Below are 22,860 nucleotides of genomic sequence, written 5' to 3' on the forward strand. Positions count from 1 at the left end.
CCAGATTTAGAAGCTGAAAACAGAACAGTTGACCAGATAATACAGCCAAGTCTGCAGTTCCACAGTACAGCACTGATGACTGACCAGCCAGTCCAACTCCCCAGTTAAACGAGAAAGGCTAGTACAGTTAGTAAGGGCTGGGATATTTCCCATTTGACTTCACGTACGCTGGCTAAAATGGTTTTGGATGCAGACTCAATGCTAATTAAATTTGCACTGTTGCCTCACAGCACCAGGAACCCAGGTTCAATTCTGGTTTCGGGTCACTGTCTGTGTGGAATTTGCACATTCTCCCTGTGTCTGCATGGGTTTCCTCTGGGTGCTCTGGTTTCCTTACACAGTCCAAACATGTATAGGTTAGATGTATTGGCCATGGTCAATTGCCCCTTAGTGTTAGTGGGACTAGCTAGGATAAATGCATAGGAATAGGGCCTGGGTGGGATTGTGGTCAGTGCAGATTCAATGAGCCAAATGGCCTCCCTGTGCACTTCAGGATTCTATGATTCTAAACCAGCGTGATTTCACTGATTAAACACACATTTGGGAATACACAAATTAGAACAGTCAGCCTGTGTTTGAGCTCTTTTGTCCTTAGTGAGCCCTAGTGGGAGAAAGTTTACATTCTTTTTGACAAACAGAAATCCTACACATCCCACAGCACTATTCAAAACAGAAAGAGTTTTGACAAATGCCTACACCTCAAATATCATCACAGAACCAGTCATTTTTCATTTACTGTTTGTGGGACACAAGTCAATAATGACTACACTTTGAAAGTAGTCCATTTTCTGTGTAGCACTTTGGGACAGTCTGAAGAAAGGCACTACACCAATTCAGTCACTTTCAAACAAAAAAACTTAGTGATGGGTTCAACATGCATGACAAAGCACTCAGCTGGCCAGGAAATGGTGGCAGAGAACAAAGTGGAACTCTGGAAATGAAGATCCAACAAACATTTGAATACATCTTTACATTTTGTACAGTTTATTTGAGAGGTGACAAATTTTTGAGGACACTTTCCTAATGCGAGTGTACATAATAATATTCAAAATGTCTGATAATCTCAGGCAAATACCAAACTCAACTATGAAACAAAATCAGCAAAAAACTGTCAGAAAGGGTTTTCAGATTTACTTCATTTAGGCAAAATAAAATGTCTGAACTGTACTCCCAATGAGAAACCAGAATAACCCAGCGAGAGCTTTTCTTCCCCCTTACTGAAGATAGCAACAGAGTTTAGATGTGTCCTGCCCCCTCACCCCTAACACTGGAGGAAACAGTTTGGATACAGGTTAATTAACATGCGGCAAAAAGTACCCATCTCACTACATTGGATATGCACCAATCAGGAAGCAAGCGGTTTGCACCAATCACAAATAAGCCTTTAAGCGGTTCTCCAGACCAACTTTCTTTAGAGTTCTGAAACTTGCAGGTTTGCAAACTTCAGGAAAAGTAGAGGCTGAAAACATGATGGGAAAGCGGTGTCTCATACTAGGGTACTCATATGGAATTCTCCCCTTTATACACAGAGGTGCGTACTCCTGCATAAATTAGCCCATGTGTAGATACCAGCATTGAACTGGGGTAGGCACAGTAAGAAGTTTCACCGCGCCGGATTAAAGTCCAACAGGTTTATTTGGTAGCACAAGCTTTCAGAGCACTGCCCGTTCATCAGGTGAGCGCTGCTCCTTCATCAGACTCACCTGATGAAGGAGTGGCACTCCGAAAGCTTGTGCTACCAAATAAACCTGTTGGACTTTAACCTGGTGTTATGAGACTTCTTACTAAATGAGCCCAGTCACTGATTCTGTAAACATCCAGCTCCGGCTGCCAAGGTTGGATGCCCCTATTATGTGAACACTTTTCAGCAGTATGACAAGGAAAATTGCAAATCCTTCAAAATCTATTTTAATTGAAAACCTTTTAACTGAGCGAGAGTACAGAATACGCACACTCGTGCCATGCTTCCAGTTTAAATTCAAATTATAAAACGGCTAACTGTCCTTTATAATAAAATAAATATTTTGAACAGTTGAAACACAGTTTGCAGAGATCACTTCGCTCGAGTATCGAGTTACGCGCCAGAACATAAAACAGCCAGCCAGGTTTACACTTCATTCGAGCAATCCTCACTCAAGCCACTAGATGGAGCATCATCAGAAGAGAAACGTCCTCCAGATGAGAAATGGGACATGAATCCATTCCCCAAAATCTTCTGTAACCTGATGACACAGTTCAGCCAGCACAGTGCCACCACCCTCGCTGAAAGGTAAGATATTCGGTACAGAATGTCCTACATAGAAAGAGGACAAAGCAAATAAATGAAACAGCCCATCTTGGAACTTATTTTTCAAAAAGAAATATAGATAAACGGAAGTTTTGGTTGGCAGGGCAGAGCTTGAATATTGCTAAAAAGAGACAGGTTGCTGAAGCTTTCTATCAGGACAAATGCAAGAACGCCAAATTTCAAACAATTACACTTTATAGTACAGGAGAAAAGGATGCCGAATGGTTGGCAAATCAGCTTTGATTAGTCAAGGTGTTATCAATATAATCAGTCAAGCTCATAGTGTATCTCATTTACGCTTCACAGAACAGAATCCCAACAGTGCAGAAGGAGGTCATTCAGCCCATCGAGTCTGCACCGACCACAATCCCCACTCCCATAACCATACATATTTACCCTGCTAATCCTCCTAACACTCGGGTCAATTTAGCATGGCCAATCAACCTAACCCGTGTATCTTTGGACCATGTGAAAAAACTGGAGCACCCGAAGGAAACCCATGCAGACACGGAGAGAATGTGCAAACTCCATACAGACAGAGACCTGATGCCGGAATCAAACCGAGGTCCCTGGTGCCGTGAAGCAGCAGTGCTAATCAGTGTGCCGCTCGCTAGAAGTGATGTTCATTCATAGACAGGACTGCTCTGAAAACAAAAGGCACGTGTTCAGTGCTTGCACCTTTTCTTGAAGTACGCAGGCATTTGGGAAACTAACTGTTCCCCGTTTCCCCTTGGCAATGCCTCAGTCAATCAGAGTTAACTTGCCAACCAATCAGCATCCTTTTCTCCTGTACTTTAAACTCATTTGAGATTTGGCAGTCTTGTGTTTGTCCAATCAAACATCTTGTGTATTTCTATAAGGCTTTTTTTAAATTCTGCCTTGTATGTGTGGATGAAATGACAAATTTATTGAATAGCAGGTTGCAACAACAGACAGCCACTAAAACCCATTTAGCCACTCTTGAAATGGGTCCAGTTATGGTGTGAACCAACTTGCAGCACTTCACACCAGTTGATAGGAACATGGAGTGCAGAGGATATTGGGACAAAGGGAGAAGAATTCTGACCAAAGACATCGACAGCCAAAGCTTATATGAAACTGAAAAAAAGAGACTGAGGAAAGAAACACACACAAAGACACAGATGTGTCAGGACACCTCACTGAGGCGGTGGCTCTCCACCAGAACCCTGTCTATAGAAAATGACTAGACAATGGCCTCTCAGGGAAATCTGAATGGCTTCCTTCCAGCCTTTACCAAGATACAATAATCATATCTACTGCTGGCGGGTAGCTGGAGAAACCTCCTACTGAGAACAAGAAATAACCAGATACAGGTTGTCTTTGCATGAGCAGGATAGGATCAATAACCCAAACAGATGACTCGATTTAAGATATTACCTTATACAGAGAGAAAAGGGGTAATAAAGCCACAGCCCTCTAAGGTATCACTGCTGCAGCTAGGAAGGGTGGCTGTGTCAGTCACTCAAAGTTGCACAGGAGAATTTGTTCAGCGGACTGACTACCTGGGAACAAACTTCCACATGAGTCTTACTGAGCAACTGGTTTTGTATACCATTGTTTAGTGGGTTCATAAAGGTTCTACCAATGAAGTGGAAATTATATCCGAAGTAATTTCATGTTATTGATATTTATTACAGGTTCTGGATCTTTGAGGGAAGTGAATCCACCTGTCTGATGAGTGCAAGACAAAAGCTTCAGTAGCATGTTTCCTTTTTCAGCAATATAAGTTTAGAATCCCCTAGAAATTCCTACTACATTCATCCTGAGATATTTTATATCGCACTCTAAGCTGTTGTATGGAGATAGCAGTTTGTGTAATACCTTGACTCATTTGCTAAACTCGGTTAAGTTTGGTGGCAATCAGAACTCGGACTGTTTGGTCAAATGCAGTGCAGACACACAGACCCTGCTTATCCGGACTCCAGTCAAGGCTGCCTATAGGCTGGGTGGAGATGGTCACGTTTTGGAGCAGTGTGACTGTGCCTGCGACTCCCATGTCTATGTTCTCAGAGTCCTTCTTCGAGCGCTGGGCAGGATATTCGCTGGGAAAAACACAAGGAGAGCAACGTGTCAATTCAGCAGACATTCAGTTTCAACCACATCATTCAGCTTCTATCTAACAAAAAAAGGGATCATGGGATGATGCAGCATAGAAGGCCATTCAACCCATTGCACGGGTGCCAGCTCTTTAAAGGAACTTTCCAATTATCCAACTCCACTGCCTTTCAGCTCAATATTCTTTCAAAATGTTGGACCAATGAGCGGCACAGGCTTGGAGGGCCGAAGGGCCTGTTTCCTGTACTGTACTGTTCTTTGTTCATATCAGTAAATGGTGCTTTGTAAAACTTTTATCTTGCACATTTATCTCGCACTGATTCTCATTTATGAGTTAGACAGGTTCTTTTTACTAACAATTCTTGTGAGCAACTGTTCAAAAAGTTAAAAAAACTTCCAAACAGAACTCGATGGGCAAGACAGAGACAATAATAAATAAGGTTAAATTCTCTGCATCGCTCATATAAATAATAATTACCAAGGTATCTGCTAGGAAATTCCAACGCAAATTTAGCTTAAATATAAAAGCAAAAACCAACATCAACCCATCCCATAAATTGTACTCAACCTCTTTCCTCATAGAAACTTCTGGAAATCCAATTATACAAAAAATGAACTAGAAATTGTTCTAAGGTATCAATATGTATCAGAGCTCAGCTTTGCTCTTGCCACTTAGGCTATCGTTGCACCCATTAAACATAAAATGACCATCGAACATATTACAGGTTCAAAGAATCACAGAATCCCTACATTGCAGAAGTCTGCATCAATCTCTGACGGAACATTTACCAAGGCCCTTTCCTTTCCCGCACCCTATCCCCTTATCCCATCCAAGCCAAAGCTGGCCCACTAGCCTATTTAAGTTATTTGAATCCAGAAATTCAGCCGGGTTCAGATATGTTGAACACTAAGGGGTTTCAAAGACATGGGACCCTCGCCTGTACTGACACGGAGGGGTTTGCTGGTGGGGGGGGGGGGGGGGGGGGGAAGATGTGGAAATCAGCATCGCGGTCTGACAAACATTGAAAAATACAAAATAATAAAATTCTTCTTGGCAACTTGTTTTTATTCTCTTCCATTCACCTGAAGGCTCCGTAATATACATTATTATCCAGTTCCCCGGCCTCTTGCCTTAACAGAAGCCAGAAACAAAGTGCCTCAGGTTTGAGCTCAAACTTACCTACAATTCACACGCATTTAAGCACCCTACTGTGTGTAGAAGGTAACTCACTATTTCCAAAGGTGCAGATTGCCAGATCCTCCCGCTGTCATGAAGATGTCTCTGTTTTGTGGTAAGTGACGAACCTGCCAGATGGTTGACTTATACACCTGGGAAAAGCAGCAGACACACATATGCATTGTGTTTATATATAAAAAACACACAGGAGAGAGAGAGACAGAGCAACACCACCTGCCCTGCCTATCAACAAGAATAACCAGAGATCTGACTCACACACTTTACTGAAAGTAATTAGCAGCTCTGTAAATGCTATCTCTGCAACAGTACACAAGCCTTGCATTTCACCACAGCAGTGGACAGCTGACACCAGCATCACATACTGGCCACAGGCTGAGCCGCTGTGGCAAATTCACAGGACTATTTTAACTGGGAGTGGGTGATTGACAGGTGGATGAGCAAGAGTGAAAGTTGCCCGAGGCCATCATTATGAGCCCCACTCAATGTTAACTCACAGGCCTCATGTGCATCAGGTTGGCACACTGACTGATTTTGGAGCAGGGATTCTCGAGGGACTTTAGAAGCTCTTGAAGGGGAGGCGAGGAGCTGCAATCACTGATCAGCTTCTGCAGCACAGAAAAAGCCAATCCAGCCGACTGTTTTTGTACAAGTTTTCTGAAAGGGTTAGATTTGCCCCCCCCCTCTCTGCTCTGATGTAAATATTCTCCTTTCCAAGTTATTTATCCAATTCCCTTTTGAAAGTTAGTATGAAAACTGCTTCTGCCATCCTCTCAAACGGTGCATTTCAGATTGCAGCAACGGGGTGAAGAACAAACTCATCTAATATTTCCCCAACACGCAATAAATAAAATTGTGGCATCAAGTCTGAGTGACAGAGAGTGGGAGAAAGTGACCACCCTGACATCTCGTGTACCTGTCCTGGTCAGAAGTCTTTGGATAGGTGATTGACACAGAGTAAACTACCAGCCCTTAGAAATAAAGTCAGGTTCTTCAGGCTGGAGGTGGATGAGTGAAGAAGGGGGAAGATGGGGGAAGATCGAGGGAAGAGTTCATGAACACTTTAACTAGAGGCCAGAAATGCTGCCACCACAGACTGAGACCAACACGCACTCGGCCATCTGTTCATCCTCCGGGATCTGTATTCTGCTCCCAGTGTTACAAGTTGTACACTTTTCCTGTATATCTAACAAATGCATCATGCCTAAACTTCTGCTTTGTAATAAGGTACCTTAAAATTACTTACAAGTGCTCGATTGCCTATCTTTAGGTAAGTTTGGCTCCTGAATCTTACAATCTGGCCAAACCGACCCTGCTACAAAGAGGAACTGAGCCACAAGCTGCTCACAGCTTCGCAGTCATCTCCTCTAGTGGAAACAGTGAGGGTCAGAGGGCTCAATTTCAAACCTCTGGAGAAAGGAGTGGGAAGGAGTCAGTTCCAGGGGCATCAGCTAAAGGACTGGGATCAAGGGAAGCACAAGATGCTTCCATGACTTGAGTAGAGCAGTCAGACTGAGCGCAGTCCTTCCTTTCACAATAACAGCTAAAGGCTCTTCTCATCATTGCCAGAACCCTGAACATGCTCATATCCTTCTCCATTAGTCACAACTGGACACCGGTCTGCCTAAACAAACACACCTCTGCCTGTAACCGCATCTTGTTTCCACATGGTAACAAGAGCTGCACAGGGAATACCACTGATAACATCTTTCATATCATAAACCCCAGTCATATTCTCTCCAGTGAAGAGCTCCCCAGTTTCCTGGCAACTGATTTCTTCTAACTCTCAGCACATACACAGACAGTTGCTGGTGAAAACCTCCGCCATGCCTCTGATAACCCCCCAGATTCAACTACTCCAACATTCTCCTGACCAGCCTTCTACCTTGCCTACCCTCTGAAAATTTCAACTTATCCAAACCTCGAGTCCTCCCTCACTCTATTCACCCATTAGCATCTTATCGATTAAAGCCACACAAAAAGAACTGTCCCTCATGAGCATTTAGGCCTCTGCAGTCAAAGGAACAACTGCTTGAGATCCCAAATATATCTGGGGCTCAGCTCCTCCCTCTGCAACTGGACCCTGAACTTCCTAACTCACAGACCACAATCAGTAAGGATAGGCAACAACATCTCCTCCACAATCACCGGTGTCCCACAAGGCTGTGTTCTCAGCCCCCTACTATATCCCTTATACACCTGTGACCTTGTGGCCAAATTCCCCTTTAACCCGATTTTCAAGTTTACTGATGACATCACCGTAATGGGTCAGATCTCAAACAATGATGAGACAGAGTACAGAAACGAGACAGAGAATCTGGTGAACTGGTGTAACGACAATAATCTCACCCTCAATGTCAACAAAACAAATGAGATAGTTGTCAGCCTCAGAAGCATAGTGGAAGACATGTCCCTGTCTACATCAACTGAGGATGAAGTGAAAATGGTCGAGAACTTCAGGTTTCTAGGTGTCCAGATCACCAACAATGGGTCCTGGTCCTCGTCCTCCCATGCCAACACTATAATTAAGAAAGTCCTCTCCTTTCTCAGGAGGCTAAGGAAGTTTGGCAAGTCACTACAACTCTCATCAACTTTTACAGTTGCACCATAGAAAGCATTCTTTCTGGTTGTATCACAGTTTGATATGGCTTCTGCTCTACTCATGACTGCAAGAAACTACAAAGGGTCATGAATGAAGCCCTGTCCATCACACAAACCAGCCTCCCATCCACTGACTCTGCCTACGCTTCTCGCTGCCTCAGAAAAGCAATCAGCACAATCAAGGACCCACACACCTCAGTCATTCTCTCTTCTATCTTCTACCATCAGGAAAAAGATATAAAGGTCTGAGGTCACATACCAACCGACTCAAGAACAGCTTCTTCCCTCCTGCCATCAGATTTTTGAATGGACCTACCTCATATTAGGTTGATCTACACTTCACCCTATCTATGAATGTAACACTACATTCTGCACCCCCTCCTTTCCTTCTCTATGAACTATACAGGGCACAAGAAACAATACTTTTCACTGTATACTAATATACGTCATTAAATAAATCAAAATCAAGTCAAATATCTGGTTATTCGGCTGGGAGCGAGGTGGCAGATGCTCACCGCATAAGACTGTGCATTGTAAATTCTCCAGAACTGAATTATCTGCTTTCAGCTTACATTGCTCATTCCTGCAACCTTTCCAACTCTGTGCCATTTCACTTTGCTTTAAAAGCTTGAGAGCCCTACAGATTCCAAATCCTCTCCGTGAAGAAAAAAAGCAATAATGATTTCACACTGTGCACAAATCATTGGTTGACAGGACAGGAGCAAGAGTGCTGCTCTCGGAATGATTGCTGTCTGAAACATTATTTTAATTTTTTGATTAGCGAAGCTATGCTATGATTTAGTTGCACTCAGTCCAGAATTTCCCCAGAGTATTGATGTTGAGGACCATTTAGGAAAGATTACATCCATCCATTAACTCAGCTTTGTCTGGCACTGAGTATTTGAGATAATGCTCACTGTTCGACTGCTGTGAATCAACTGGAATGTTATAATATTTTCTGTTAGTCAGTAACGGTAAGTGGACATCTGATATACTATTTGGACAGTTTAAATGGCTGCGCTGAAGGGGCAATTTTACACAATGATACTTGTGATAAGGAGTAGATTTCAGGTTAGTTCCTTCAATAAGTGCTACTTGTGATGAGGCTGGAGTCTGAATGCACTGCCTGACAGAGTGGTGGAAGTAGGTTCAATCATGGCTTTCAAAAACTTATTAGATAATTACCTGAAGAGAAAAGAAATTGCCAGGCCAGAGGGAAAAAGGCAGGAGAGTGGAACAATCTTTTGGAGCTAATGGGATCAAGGGACATTGTGGGGGGCGGTGGGGCAAAACCAGGATATTGAATTTGATGATCAGCCATGATCAAAATGAATGATGGAGCAGGCAGAAAGGTTTACCCTTACGTCTAGTTTCTATGCTCGAAGGCCAGCATTAACATGACTGACTGAATGGCCTCCTTCTATGATGGAACCATTGTATAATTCTATATTTGATTAGTGTGTTATGTGGCAATCTGTGGCATTTGCTTATGAAACAAACAGTTAGATCAAACCCGGCATGGTGGCACACTAGTTAGCACTGCTGCCTCACGGCATCAGAGACCCGTGCTCGATTCCCAGCTTGGCTGAGTGTCTGGGTGGAGTCTGCCCGTTCTCCCCATGTCTGCTTGGGTTTCCTCTGGCTGCTCCGGTTTCCTTCCACAGTCCGAACGGCGTACAGTTAGGTGCATTAGTTATGCTAAATTCTTCCTCAGTGTACCCGAACAGGTGCAGGAGTGTGACGACTAGGTGATTTTCACAGTAACTTCACTGCAGTGTTAATGTAAGCTTACTTGTGACTAATAAATAAACTTTATATATATGATATATATAGAAAAGGTAAGAGTGCAGCCTCAATACAGGTGGGACGCCATAACTGCTGCAGCGTGGAGGGCTATGGACAAAACATTGAGATGGGATTGGGCTGGTTGGCTCATTTTGCCATCAGCATGAACACGATAGGCCACATGGCCTCATTCTGCACCGTAAACTTCCTGTATGGCATCATTCTGTATCAATCCTTACAGACCACGGGAACTCTGCCTCCTCAGAATTAAATACCTTTTCACTGACTGAAGCAAAACCCTTTGTCGGGTGCTGGGTCCTCAGGTCAAACACGTGAAACTTTCCCTCCAGGGAAGTGGCCACCAGTTTATTCATGTTGATATCCTTTCTGTCAAACTCAACACAACAAACCTGTAAAAACAAGAACATGTTTGGCTGTCAATGTCCAGAAAGTTTCATTTTTAAAAGAAAGGAAATGTTATTATAAAAAGAAACCCAATAAATATTTTGGTTTATTACATTGGATGTGTGGAAAATGCAAATGTAGAATTCATGAAAAAAGTTACTTTTTTTCTTGATCAAACGGTTTTTTGTTATTTAATACCAAGTAATTGTAAGAATATAAAATAATGGCAGGACAAGCTGGCATTGTTGTTTTAAACCAAAGGCACAACCCCTTCAAAGTTGACAGCCATCCACACTCATTGCCCATCTTCCGGTCTTCATTCAAGAGTGGCTTAAACCAAGTGTCATTCTGGACAAATCTGAACAAAAGCCAGGTGTTCCATGATTTTCAAATCAGTACACACTGGCCGGAACTTTCTAGCTGTTCCCGCAGGGAAAATCTTCCCCGTTGTGATTTCCCCCCCATCCGAAGATGGGGTACAATGGGAAAGGTCGGAGACAGCAGTGTGACCGGATGATCAGCCAATGGTGGGCTTCCTCCCATCGCCATAAAACACAGCACGGGGAGTTGGAAAGTCCCACCCCTGTCTCTGTAGAGAGATCAGAGGAAGGGTGCATGAGGTGGATTTTACAAGGAAGTTGGTTGGCACCACATCAAGGTGAAATCTTGCTGCCCTGAGCAATAATACTCTATGAGCAGTCTTAATTACTGCAGTTTGGGACTCCTGCCCTTCAGAACAGCAGAGCCCGCCCTGGCAACTCTAGAGTCCCATCAGCACCTGAAGAGAGTTGTGGTCAAAACTGGGACTACAAGCATCCCCAGGTAAGTCTCAGGAGGGGAAGGGGAAGGGGAAGGGGAAGGGGGGGGGGGGGGGGCGGCGGGGGTGCTTGTTAGGAGACTCGAGTGAGGGCCTGGGAAGGGGAAGAGTTAAAGGGGCTGGCAGGGGAGGGAGGGGGAGTTAAAGGGGCCAGGGGTAAGGACAGGTGGGACTCACAAGGCTGAATGGTCAGCAGCCCCATAGGGAGAGGTGAGGAAGATGGAGATGGCTTCACATTGGAGGCACTGTCAAAAATCTTTGGAGGGTTGAATAAAAATGAAGACCTGAAGCAGTAAGGGCTGTCAGTGTGAAGGGGAGAAAACTCTGCCCAATAATGTACAAAAGCCTGTGTCCTGAAAAAGGGTCATTTTGGACTCAAAGTTAACACCTTCTCTCTCCGCAGACATTGTCAGATCTGCTGAATTTTCCCAATCGCCCTCTGACATCCCACCATGAGGCCATCATCACTGCGATTCTAGGCTCCTGACACAACCTTTCAGCAGGATTTTCACTGAGCACAATTAAGAGCTAATTGCCCTGTTAAATGCCATGATTGTCTCCCTGCCACGGACAGGCAGGCAGCTGCTGCCCTCAGGGAGTTCACCTTCTCGAAAACCTCCAGACATCAGGGAACAGCCCCAACACACTTTGGTTCAGGCCCTCACACCTTCTCCAAATCTCCATGGGACCAGAACGATTCTACCCAGTTTGCAGCAGGTCATGAAGTTAGGGGTTATTGTGACACTTTCTCCTAAAACCATTTTCTGAATATTCACAGCAGAAACAGCCCTCCAGCAATAAATATAGTTTCTCCAATTTTTCCACCCTTCAACTTGTTTACAAGTAAGGAAAGGAACTCAGGAAGAAAAGTTAACTTTCTGTATCTCCCAGAGTACTATTTACATCCAAGGAGAAAGTGGAGGCACTTCCTTGTGGTTGTGAGCAATGGCCCTAATAGAAACTTACACATCAATTGCAAGACAAGAGAAAGAATTGCAAGGCAGAGAGACTGAAGGAACAGAAAACACAAAGAGGGAAAAAAGTTTATTTTAAAAAGCAGTTACTACAAAATAGCGAACTGCAAATCATGTGATGCAAGATGTTCGCTATTGTGTCATGGTTTTTACATTCTGCCATGTAATCACCATGTCACAACCAGAAGGGGAGCTTCTGGGTTTTGCACCCAGGTTAAAATCTGCTTTATTCCTTACCCCATTCCTGATGTTTTTTTCCCAGCGAAGCGACATAGTTCTTAGATCAAATAGCTTGATATCACCATTATCATATCCAGCGCACACACAGCGCTCCTGACAGCTGTACGCATGACCTGTCCATGAAGGCATCACCAAAGGAGAGAGTTCAGGAAAAAGAACAAAGTCAACTGAAGCCAGGAGTTCAGAACAAGAGAAATCTGAAATAATATTGATGTTCTAGAGCTTTGTTGCATATTGAGTCAAGTTAAACACACAATTAGTCAAGCTGTAGATAATGTATGGAGAAAAACTCTCTTGTTCCATGTGCCCATACATCACCTACAAACAACATCTATTATTAAAAGTCAGGAAAAAAATCGATAGTCAAATTCTGAAACTGAAGGCCATTTGATATATCAAACCATCTTCAGTTCAAATAATCTCATGCTTATTATGTCCATTACGGTCAAATTTGACCCATTCGCAGGGCACTGTCTATTTTAAAGTAAAGAATAATGTTGTAAAACATCAATGCACACTCAACTCCTCCCCAAGTTCTCCTGCGAAGGTACTAATCATCACGGACGATTTCAATACAAACATAGGATCAAGAAAAATCAGAGTGCGTATACGTATATATAAAATATATAAATTATATTTAACACCTACCGAATGCTACAGACCAACAATCCCGCCTTGTATCTCCATCTGCGGGCTGCATGTTTGCCACTGGAGTGTCTTTTTGCCTTGGGTCCCAGACTTTTACCATTCCTTTCAAAAGCACAAAATACAATCTATATTCACTAATTTGCACGAGGTAATGCTCACTCACAAAGGAGGGATTTTTTTCCCCTCCTGCATGCCACAGGAATTGCAGCGGGCAGTGGGGCCGGGCCATGCAAACGTCTATTGGCCTCAGGCGGAATTTTCCGGCAAGCGTGGCCAGAAAATCCTGCCCAGTTTCATTTACAGTGAGTAAATGGCACATAAAGCAAACCTTGACATTGTCAGCAACTTTCAACAAGCCAAATCCAAGCAATCAAGTTTAATCTACCCCTCACTGACATCTGCATCTGATTTTGTTCTACAAAATGTAATGACATCAGCAAATTGTCCAGAAAAAGCATAATCTATTATTTTGCTTCAAGTGGGTTCTTTAAGAATAGATCTACTGTGTTAGCACATTGCTAAGGAGTCTACCTTTAAGGTGTATATCACGCCAGACTTCTTACATGGTCCATTCATGCAACTAAAAAGCAGCACAGAGAATCTTAACGCTAAAGGCTCCAGATGCTACAGTACTTGATGGTTTGAGTTATAAGGAGAGTCTGGATAGCCCGGGACTTTTTCCCCTGGAACACAAGAAACTGAGGGGTGAAGTTATAGAGGTCTATAAAATAATGAGGGGTGTAGATCAGCTAGATAGTCAATATCATTTCCAAAAGGTAGGGGAGTCTAAAACAAGACGGCATAGGTTTAAGATGAGAGGGGAGAGATACAAAAGTGTCCAGAGGGGCAATTTTTTCACACAGAGGGTGGTGAGTGTTTGGAACAAGCTGCCAGAGGTAGTAACAGAGGCAGGTACGATTTTGTCTTTTAAAAACGCTTAAGACAGTTACATGGGTAACATGGGTACAGAGGAATATGGGCCAAATGCAGGCAATTGGGACTAATTTAGTGATTAAAAAAAGGGGCAGCATGGACAAGTTGGGCCGAGAGGCCTGTTTCCATGCAGTAAACCTCTATGACTAGGTAAGGACAGATTTCCTTGCTGAAAGGGGATTCGTGAGCCAGAGTGGGTTTGTGTGATAATTTCATGGACTAGGTTGCAGCTCCAGATTTTAATAACTGAGTTTTAAATTCTACCAGATGCTGTGAGCCCATGTTTCCAGATTACTAGTCCAGTAACAGTGACTCTGCCGCCAGCTCTCTCCAGACAGTTCTGTAACCATTGGCACCTTTTCCTTTCTTTTACTTTAAAATCTACTTTATTAGTGTCACAAGTAGCCTTACATTAACACTGCGATGAAGTCACTGTGAAAATCTGCTCTACAAGTGAAAATACTATCTCCACAAACAATACGTATCTAGAAAGCTCAAGTAAATCATGATTTACTGAGATCCTAATGATACTTTAAGGGGAAAAATATGCAGTGCTATGAGGAATTCGGATCATCTGTACGTGTGGAGTTTGAATATTCTCCCCATGTCTGTATGGGTTTCCTCCAGATGCTCTGGTTTCCTCCCACAGTCCAAAGATGTGCGGGTTAGGTTGATTGGTCATGCTAAATTGCCCCTTAGGGGCAGGGGAACTAACAGTGTAAGTATGTGGGGTAACCAGTGTAGGGCCTGGGTGGGATTGTGGTCAGTGCAGGCTTGATGGGTTGAATGGCCTCCTTCTGCACTGTAGGAATTCTATAAGTGACACTGAGGTGAATAGCTCCTTTAAAGAGCTGGCACAGACGCAATAGGCGGAATAACCTCCTTCTGTAATGTACCATTCTGTGATTTCAGGATAATAATTAAGAAATTTCTATATGTTCAGACACTACTGGAGGAAAGCTCCAGGGTTTAGCAGTGAACACATACATATCAATCCATTTCATCACTGCAGTATTTAAACAGACTCTAGAAAACAGGTTAAGGGTCACAAGAGAGGAATAATTTGAATGAAATTTACCATCTCTGCTGCCAGTAACCACTTCTGGGGCTCCTTCCCCAATGCCCAGGCCTCCAACACCATCAATGCTGTTTATGATCTCCTTGTGTGCTTTCACTGAATACACTGGCACCTCTGGAGCCTCCAGATTCCTGGGTAAAGGAAATGAGAAAGGTGAGGAAAACTCAGAAAAACCCCAGAATAAACCTGGCAGAGAATTCAAGTGACTTTGAAACCACTTATAACATCACAAAAATAGCAGAGGCCATTTCACAAAAATTTGCTGGAGTTTCTTTTTAAAATGTACTGTCAGGTGCAATTTCAGATAGGCTGGCATAGGAAGGTAGGACATTGGTTCAGACTGAAAAGACAATTTTTCATCACAGTCCTAGTACATGATGGTGGAAAATTGCTGATATGCCCACTTCTTTGCAGCTGACTCTGAGCAGGTTTTACTTTATTCATTTGTGGGACATGGGCATCACTGCCTGGCCAGCATTTATTGCCCATTCCTAGTTACCCTTCTTCAGAAAACAGGTGAGAGTCAATCACATTGTTGCTGCTCTGGAGTCACACATAGACATAATGTGGAGATGCCGGCGTTGGACTGGGGTAAACACAGTAAGAAGTCTCACAACACCACACACCTGACGAAGGAACAGCGTTTCCGAAAGCTTATGGGTTTACTATTAAATAAACTGGTTGGACTTTAACCTGTTGTGAGACTTCTTACTGTGTCACATGTAGAACCATAGAATCTCTACGGTGCAGAAGGGGGCCATTCGGCCCATCGGGTCTACACTAACAGCAGCCCACCAAACAGCCATCCCCACAATCCCACACATTTACCCTGCTAGTCCCGCTGACACTAAGATGCAATTTAGCACGGCCAATCAACCTAATCTGCACATCTTTTGGACTGTGGGAGGAAACCCACACAGACATGGGGAAAACATGCAGACTCCACACAGTAACTCATGCCAGGAATTGAATCCAGGTCCCTGATGTTATGAGGCAACAATGCTAACCATGTGCTGCCCTAGGCAGACGAGGTAAGGGCAACAGATTTCCTTCCCTAAAGCACATTAGTGCACCAGATCCAACAATCGAGAATGGTTTCACAGTCATCAGTAGATTCTTAATTCAGGATATTTTTTATTGAACTCAAATTCCACCATCTGTCGTGGTGGGATTTGAACCCAGGTCCCCAGAACATTAGCTGGGTTTCTGGATTAATGGTCTAGCCACCAGATAGTACCACCAGGCCATGCCTCCCCCTACAGGTCTATAGCCTCCACTGTTTAATCTGCTGTGGCATGCAGAAAACGAAAAGGAGGAAGACAAGTGAAAATTATTATCTCATGCCCGCCACATTTCCTGCTGTTACAGGCTCTCTAAAATACATCCTATCTGTATAATTTCCTGCAGCCTCATGACTCTTTGACAATTGTGTTTTTCCAACTCTGGTCTCTTGCTCATCTCACATATCCTTCTTTTTAATTTTTACTCCATTCTTAAAGTTACAAAGCCAATGGTCACAGTGGACCGGGCAAATCCAAATCCATCTCCTTGCTTGCTCCAAAAACCAATTTCAAATGGAATCCAATTCAAGATTCCCACAAGAGGGAGAAACAAGATCTAAGCTGACAAGATAAGGCATTGCACCCCATCTTGGGCTTGATCTGACGCTTGACCTTGGCCATAAGAACACATAGTACACTTGATCTTAGCCAAAAGGCCATTCCTTCAGCTGGTGCACCTTAGGGTTTGGCCTTGGCAAACCTCGCCCTCTCCTCCTTAGAAACACTGTGAAAACAAACTTTATCTTTGGCCAGACCTTCAATTACCACTCCAAATATTTAATTTTTGGACTAGTGTCAATTTTTGTCCAAAAGTGCTCATGTGAAGCACAGAGTGGTTTCACGGTGTTAAAATGTGAGAACAATTGCATTTACATAATATCTTTAATACAGCAAAATGTCTCAAAGAGCTTGTCATTTCTCTATCCCATCTAATCCTTAAATACCATGATCAATTACCCCGAATCTTCTAATTTCAGGGGAAATACAAGATAGTTTTATATAACCTGCCCTGATTGTTTAACCCACTAATCTTAGTATTGTTCAGACAAATATTTTCAAATTGTAAAGGCCCCTGAGGATCATCACAGATTAATGCTAAATATTGATCAGTCTAACCAACACCTTTATGTTCCATGCCCTATAAGGGTGCGTGTGACCATGGATATCCACAATAATGTCTGCCAAAATACTGAAGTAATAATAATGGAAAGTTCTGGAAAAACTCAGCAGGTTCGGCAGCATCTGTGGAGAGAGAAACAGAGTTAGCGTTTCGAGTCCAATATGACTTTTCAGAGCCAGCTTCAAAGGCAGGACTCAAAATGTTAACTCAGTTTCTCTGTCCACAGATACTGCCCAGACCTGCTGGTTATTCTAGTACTTTCTGCTTCTATCTCAGATCTCCAGTATCCACAGTAGTTTGCTTTTATTTTAAAGTACTGCCAAGGCTTGCCATTGTGCTTCCGATCAGCCCATATGTAACTAAAATCAGTTGCCAGATAAAAACGAACACCCGTGTGTGGAATTTTGTGCTATTATTACAAAATTCCACAGAGCACACCCCTCCCCACCAAAGTAACATTGCATGAGGTATTAGAAATTATTATGGCATGTGATAATAAAATGTATACTAGGCCATCCATAATTTATTAAACAGGAATTGTCAGCTTAATTCACGAAGAACTGAGACAGTTGCAGAAAACCAAAACTTACAAAGTTTTGTTTTATTTCAGTGTGTTGAAGTCATTGGCTAGGCCAGCATTTATTGCCCATTCCTAATTGCCCTTGAGAAGGTGGTGGTGAGCCGCCTTCTTGAACCACTGCAGCCCACGTGGTGAAAGTACACTCAGAGCCATTAGGGGGACTTCCAAGACTTACAATTTGCCTATTTACGCCTGGAATGATTACAAGGAAAGGATTTTCTTCCTCAATTGACTACAAAAGCTGAGATAATTCCACCCTTTGGCAATACATTCAGCAGTCAAACACCTTTAATCAGAAAATTTAGATGCCCCATAAATGCTGCCAGTGACCTGAGAGACTGCCCTAGCAGGTTTCAAAATGACCATCCTTCTCAAGGTGTTATTTACTTAACAATCTTTCATTCTTGTCACAGCTCCAAATGTACAACTGTGGCTTCGCGAGGTTTTGAATACATACCAAATGTGCAGGTTTCCATCGAAGTCACCAGTTGATAGATATCGCTGTTGCAAAGAAGTGGCTCCAAAGGTGCCGCATTTAAAAGGTTTCGATTTTTCAATCTGAAAAGATTTATTTTTCAAGTTTGGAAAATGAGGATTAAGTGGCTCGGCAAGCAGTACATTCAATTCTGAATTCTAAGGCAGTTTCACCAAGGCTATTGTGAGAGCAGAATAAAGCTGTTGGAGAGACTCTGATTATATTTAGTCTCCCAGCACATTATCAAAGAGTAATGCCGACAGCAAGGTAAATTTGCTGTCACCTTATCACTGTGAGCAAAGAAACAAACTCTTACAAGGAAAGCTTTGCCCAACTCAGCCAAGGACACCTCTTGGTATAATACCAACAATGTTCAAGCAGTTAGCTGGCTACACACCAGATGTCCTGCAGCAGTATAGGTGGTAACTTTCTTGTTTTGGCAACCTTCATCACAGTAGTACTTTGCCAATTCTGTTCCATGTTCCTGCATTGCCACTCCCACACACAGAAGGGGAGGTTTTGGGCATCATCAGAAGCAGAAGGATTTGTCTTTCACTTTCTGCTTACCTCTCATTGGAACCTCTGTGATTGACCAAACCATGACACTGACTAACAGACATCAGCTGGCATCCTACCACCTTCTGACAAATTATACTGATGCTTTAACATATTTCTCCTATTTACACAGAGCTGTGCTGTATCCAATCACAATGTAAGATGCTCAAATTATACTGTTCCATCACAGACTCAATTTCTGGTCTGAGAATAGAATCACTGACATCCGTATTATGATTTGAAATACATATTAAAGTGATATTAATCAGTTCCACTTATGAGGGAGTCTAAAACAAGAGGGCCATAAATATATGATCATCAGTCAATCCAATTGGGGAATTCAGGAGAAACCTTGTTATCCAGAGTGATGGGAATGTGGAACTCATTCCTCCAGGGAGTAGCTGAAGTGAATAGCATAGTTGCATTCAAGGAGCAAAAGGAAAAGAAGTGCATTTATATTACCATTTTAGTGACCACCAAAAGTCACAAAGTGCTTTAAAGTTATTAATGCGCTGTTCTGAATTGTAGTCACTATTGTAACGTAGGAAACAGAGCAGCCAATTTATAGTCAACAAACCCCTGCTCATCCTCAAAATACTACCATGGAAGTTTTTACACCCACCCAAGCAGCACTGATTTAATGTTGCATCAGAAAGACTACACATTCAATAGTGCAGCACTCCCTCAGTACTGCATAATCAGCTTTGATTTTATTGCTAGAGTGGGTATTAAGCCCCAGCGCCTTGTGATTCAGAGGGGAATGTGCAGCCAACTCCACGAACTGAGGGAGAAAGTAAATGGAAGGATATTGATGGGTGAAACAACATACGATGGGAGGGCTGTTTAAGATTGTCAATTGGACTCACCTTGTGATACTAAAAGCTGCATGTACTAATGCACAGAGTGTGAAACAGGTGCAAACAAAGTAAGCCAAAATAATTGATTCATTCCTTATTGAATACAGATGCCTGGTTTAAATTTTCAAACAATGCTTGGCCGTTAACTGTCAGTCCCCATTAACTATGGTAATGCCTCCACCAATCAGAGTCCACTTGCTGACTAATCAGCAAACCACTTCTCAGTATAAAGTTATTGTTTTTCAAGATTGGTATCTTGATGTGGAGGTACTAGCCTTAGGCTGGGGTGGGAACAATAAGAACACCAAGTCTAACAGGCTGATCTGGAATCACGAGCTTGAGGAAAGCTGCTCCCTTCACCTGGTGTTGCTAGACTTTGTGTTGGTATTTCTTGTGATTGTCCTCATGAGGACATTAAGAAAAGTTTCAACAAAATGTCTTAATGTCAGCAATAATCAAATTCTGTATGACAAAAAGACTTCTCCTGGTTCATGTATCAGGACACTCAGATCCCTCTGTACCATCAAGTGCTGCAATCTCTCTTCATTTAAATATTTGGGCTAAATGGACTGTTTCTGTACTTTGAATGCAATGTAATGAAAAATACTTGTTCCTGTAATGCAATACAACAGGGCATTCTGCCTATCATGTCTGTACCAGCTCCTTTTGCTAAAACGAGAATAATCCAACTAGAATCGTTGGAGCACAGGAGGCCGGTCAGCCCATCATGTACGTGTTGGCTCCCTGCAAATACAGCTTGCCTAGTCCCACAACACAAATTTATTTTCAGATAATTATCTAATTCCTCTTCGACAGCCACAATTGAAGCTGCCCCTGCCACACACTCCGGCTGTGCATTGCAGATCCTAACCACTCACTAATTCCCTACTTTAAGTGTTTTGTGCTGCCCACTTTTTTTTTAAATGATTTAAAGAAACACGTTTGGGTAAGAGAGAGGGTCAGATAAGAAGCAACTGGGTGAACGTGTAAACATTAAAAAATAACTCAAAGTGAAATGTATTTGCTCTTATTTGTTGTGAAAAGCGGCCGGAAAGAAAGTTTGCCCCAAGGTAGCTCCGGTCACTATGGCAACCCCCGGGGCCTGGGCCTCTCCTGGCCGATCACCGACCTCCTTGACCAGCGTCAGCTCGCCGTGCGACACCTCGTAGACCTGCAGCACGCCGCTGCCGCGGGCGAAGTTGCCCATGCAGACGAATTTGGCACTGCACGGGATCCATTTGCAGTCGAACAGGGTGTAGTTAAGGGATTTCTGGATGTGGCTGATGATCTGCGGCTTCTCCAGCGCCGAGCTCATAGTGTCCCCTCCCCCACTACCCCGACAGCACTGCGCATGTGCGGCCAGCCCGGCCCTGGCCAGCACTGCGCACGTGCGGCCAGTCTGGCCCTGGCCAGCTCTGCGCATATGCGGCCAGCCCGGCCGTGGCCATCTCTGCGCATGTGCATTTCGAGTCCCTGACAGCTCTGCGCATGTGCGGCCAGCGCGGCCCTGGCCCTGGCCCAGCTCTGCGCATGTGCGGTCGGCCCGCCCTGGCCAGGTTTGCGCATGTGCGGCCAAACCAGCTGTGGCACACCACGTGGCGAAGGCCATTCAGCCCCGCTGCTCCATACTGTCACCACAGCGGCCATCTGCCAGCAGCTGGGTTTTTAACAACAATCCATCCTCATCTTCATCGCCATCATTTTCATTATCACTTTACAATAGGTCTGGCCCCGTATTCCAAATTTATTCGTTGAATGCATTTTCATATCTGCAGTTGTCATTCAGGGCATGGTGGCACGGTCCTTAGCACTGTTGCCTCACAGCATTCGATTCCCTGCTTGGGTCACTGTCTGTGCAGAATCTGCATGTTCTCCCCGTGTCTGTGTGGGGTTTCTTCCGGGTGCTCCAGTTTACCCCCACAGTCCAAAAGACATAGAAATATAGACACCCTGCACTGCAGAAGGAAGCCAATCAGCCCATCGAGTCTGCACCAACAGCAATTGCACCCAGGCCCCACCCCTATAATCCCACATGTTTACCCCATTAATCCCTCAAACCAAAGCATCCCAGGACACTAAGGGGTATGCTGTACAGGTTAGGTGCCAATGCACCAAACCTGTACATCTTTGGACTATGGGAGGAAATCAAAGCCCCCAGAGGAAACCCATGTAGACACAAGGAGAGAGTGCAAACTCCATGCAGTGACCCAAGCCAGGAATCGAACCCAGGTCCCTGGTGCTGTGAGGCAGCAGTGCTAACTAATGGCCATGCTAATAAGTTCTCCCTCAGTGCACCCAAACAGGTGCTGGAGTGTGGTGACTCAAGGATTTTCACAGTAACTTCATTGCAGTGTTAATGTAAGCCTACTTGTGACACTAATAAATAAACAAACTCTTATTCATTCACGGGGTGTGGGTATCGCTGGCTGGACCAATATTTATCGCCCAACCCTTGAGCATGTGGTGGCATGGTAACTTCATGTGGACACCCACAGTGCTGTTTATGAAGGGAGTTCCACGATTCTATCATCAGCATATCATAGAATCTCTACAGGGCAGAAACAGGACATTTGGCCCCTCAAGTCTGCACTGATTCCGACAGAACATCCCACCCAGACCCTATCCCCATTGCACCCACATATTTACACCGTTAATCCATCTAAGCTACACATCTTGGGATGCGAAGGGGCAATTTAGCATAGTTAATTCACCTAACCAGCACATCTTTGAATTGTGGGAGGAATCTGGATCACCCTGAGGAAACCCACGCAGACAAGGGGAGAATGTGCATACTCCACACAAATAGTTACACAAGGCCGGAATTGAACCTGGATCCCTGGCACTGTGTGGCAGCAGTGCTAACTACTGTGCCACCCATCAATTTTGCTGAGTGTTGTTTGAGCAATGCTCATCCAGGCAAGTGGAGAGTATTCCATCACATTCCTGAATTATGCCTTTTAAGTAGTAGTCATGATGTGGAGATGCTGGCGTTGGACTGGGGTAAACACATTAAGAAGTCTCACAACACCAGGTTAAAATCCAACAAGTTTATTTGGTAGTAAACGCCACTAGCTTTCAGAACACTGTTCCTTCGTCAGGTGAAAGTCAAGTGGCCTTCGCCACTCACCTGACACAATGCCTTGAATATCAAGGGGAGATGGTTAGTTCCTGAT

General features: G+C 43.7%; 1 protein-coding gene across 1 annotated transcript; it reads right to left on the bottom strand.

The window, feature by feature from the left end:
* Nucleotides 1-1,751: 1,751 nt before the first annotated feature.
* Nucleotides 1,752-21,018, bottom strand: dnaaf10 (dynein axonemal assembly factor 10). The gene is made up of 9 exons (XM_080199992.1): nt 20,817-21,018; nt 18,258-18,358; nt 15,040-15,170; nt 13,029-13,130; nt 12,378-12,493; nt 10,220-10,354; nt 5,595-5,692; nt 4,130-4,350; nt 1,752-2,293 (listed from the first exon to the last, which is right to left on the bottom strand). The coding sequence occupies exons 1-8, from the start codon at nt 21,000-21,002 to the stop codon at nt 4,143-4,145; spliced, it is 1,077 nt and encodes a 358-aa protein (XP_080056118.1). The 5' UTR covers nt 21,003-21,018; the 3' UTR covers nt 1,752-2,293; nt 4,130-4,142.
* Nucleotides 21,019-22,860: the final 1,842 nt, after the last annotated feature.

Source organism: Carcharhinus amblyrhynchos, chromosome 12, assembly GCF_965287045.1.
Source record: "Carcharhinus amblyrhynchos chromosome 12, sCarAmb.v2.hapA, whole genome shotgun sequence".
Taxonomy (NCBI): Eukaryota; Metazoa; Chordata; class Chondrichthyes; order Carcharhiniformes; family Carcharhinidae; genus Carcharhinus; species Carcharhinus amblyrhynchos.

Bases quoted from the DNA above. Each gene is read 5' to 3' on its own strand.
- dnaaf10 (XM_080199992.1), bottom strand. From the start codon at position 21,002: ATGAGCTCGGCGCTGGAGAAGCCGCAGATCATCAGCCACATCCAGAAA. The intron at 13,131-15,039 runs GTAAATTTCATT...TGCTTTTGAAAG, and splicing joins GGTTACTGGCAGCAGAGATG to GAATGGTAAAAGTCTGGGAC. The intron at 5,693-10,219 runs GTATTTAATTCT...TGCTTTTCCCAG, and splicing joins TTGCTTCAGTCAGTGAAAAG to GTGTATAAGTCAACCATCTG.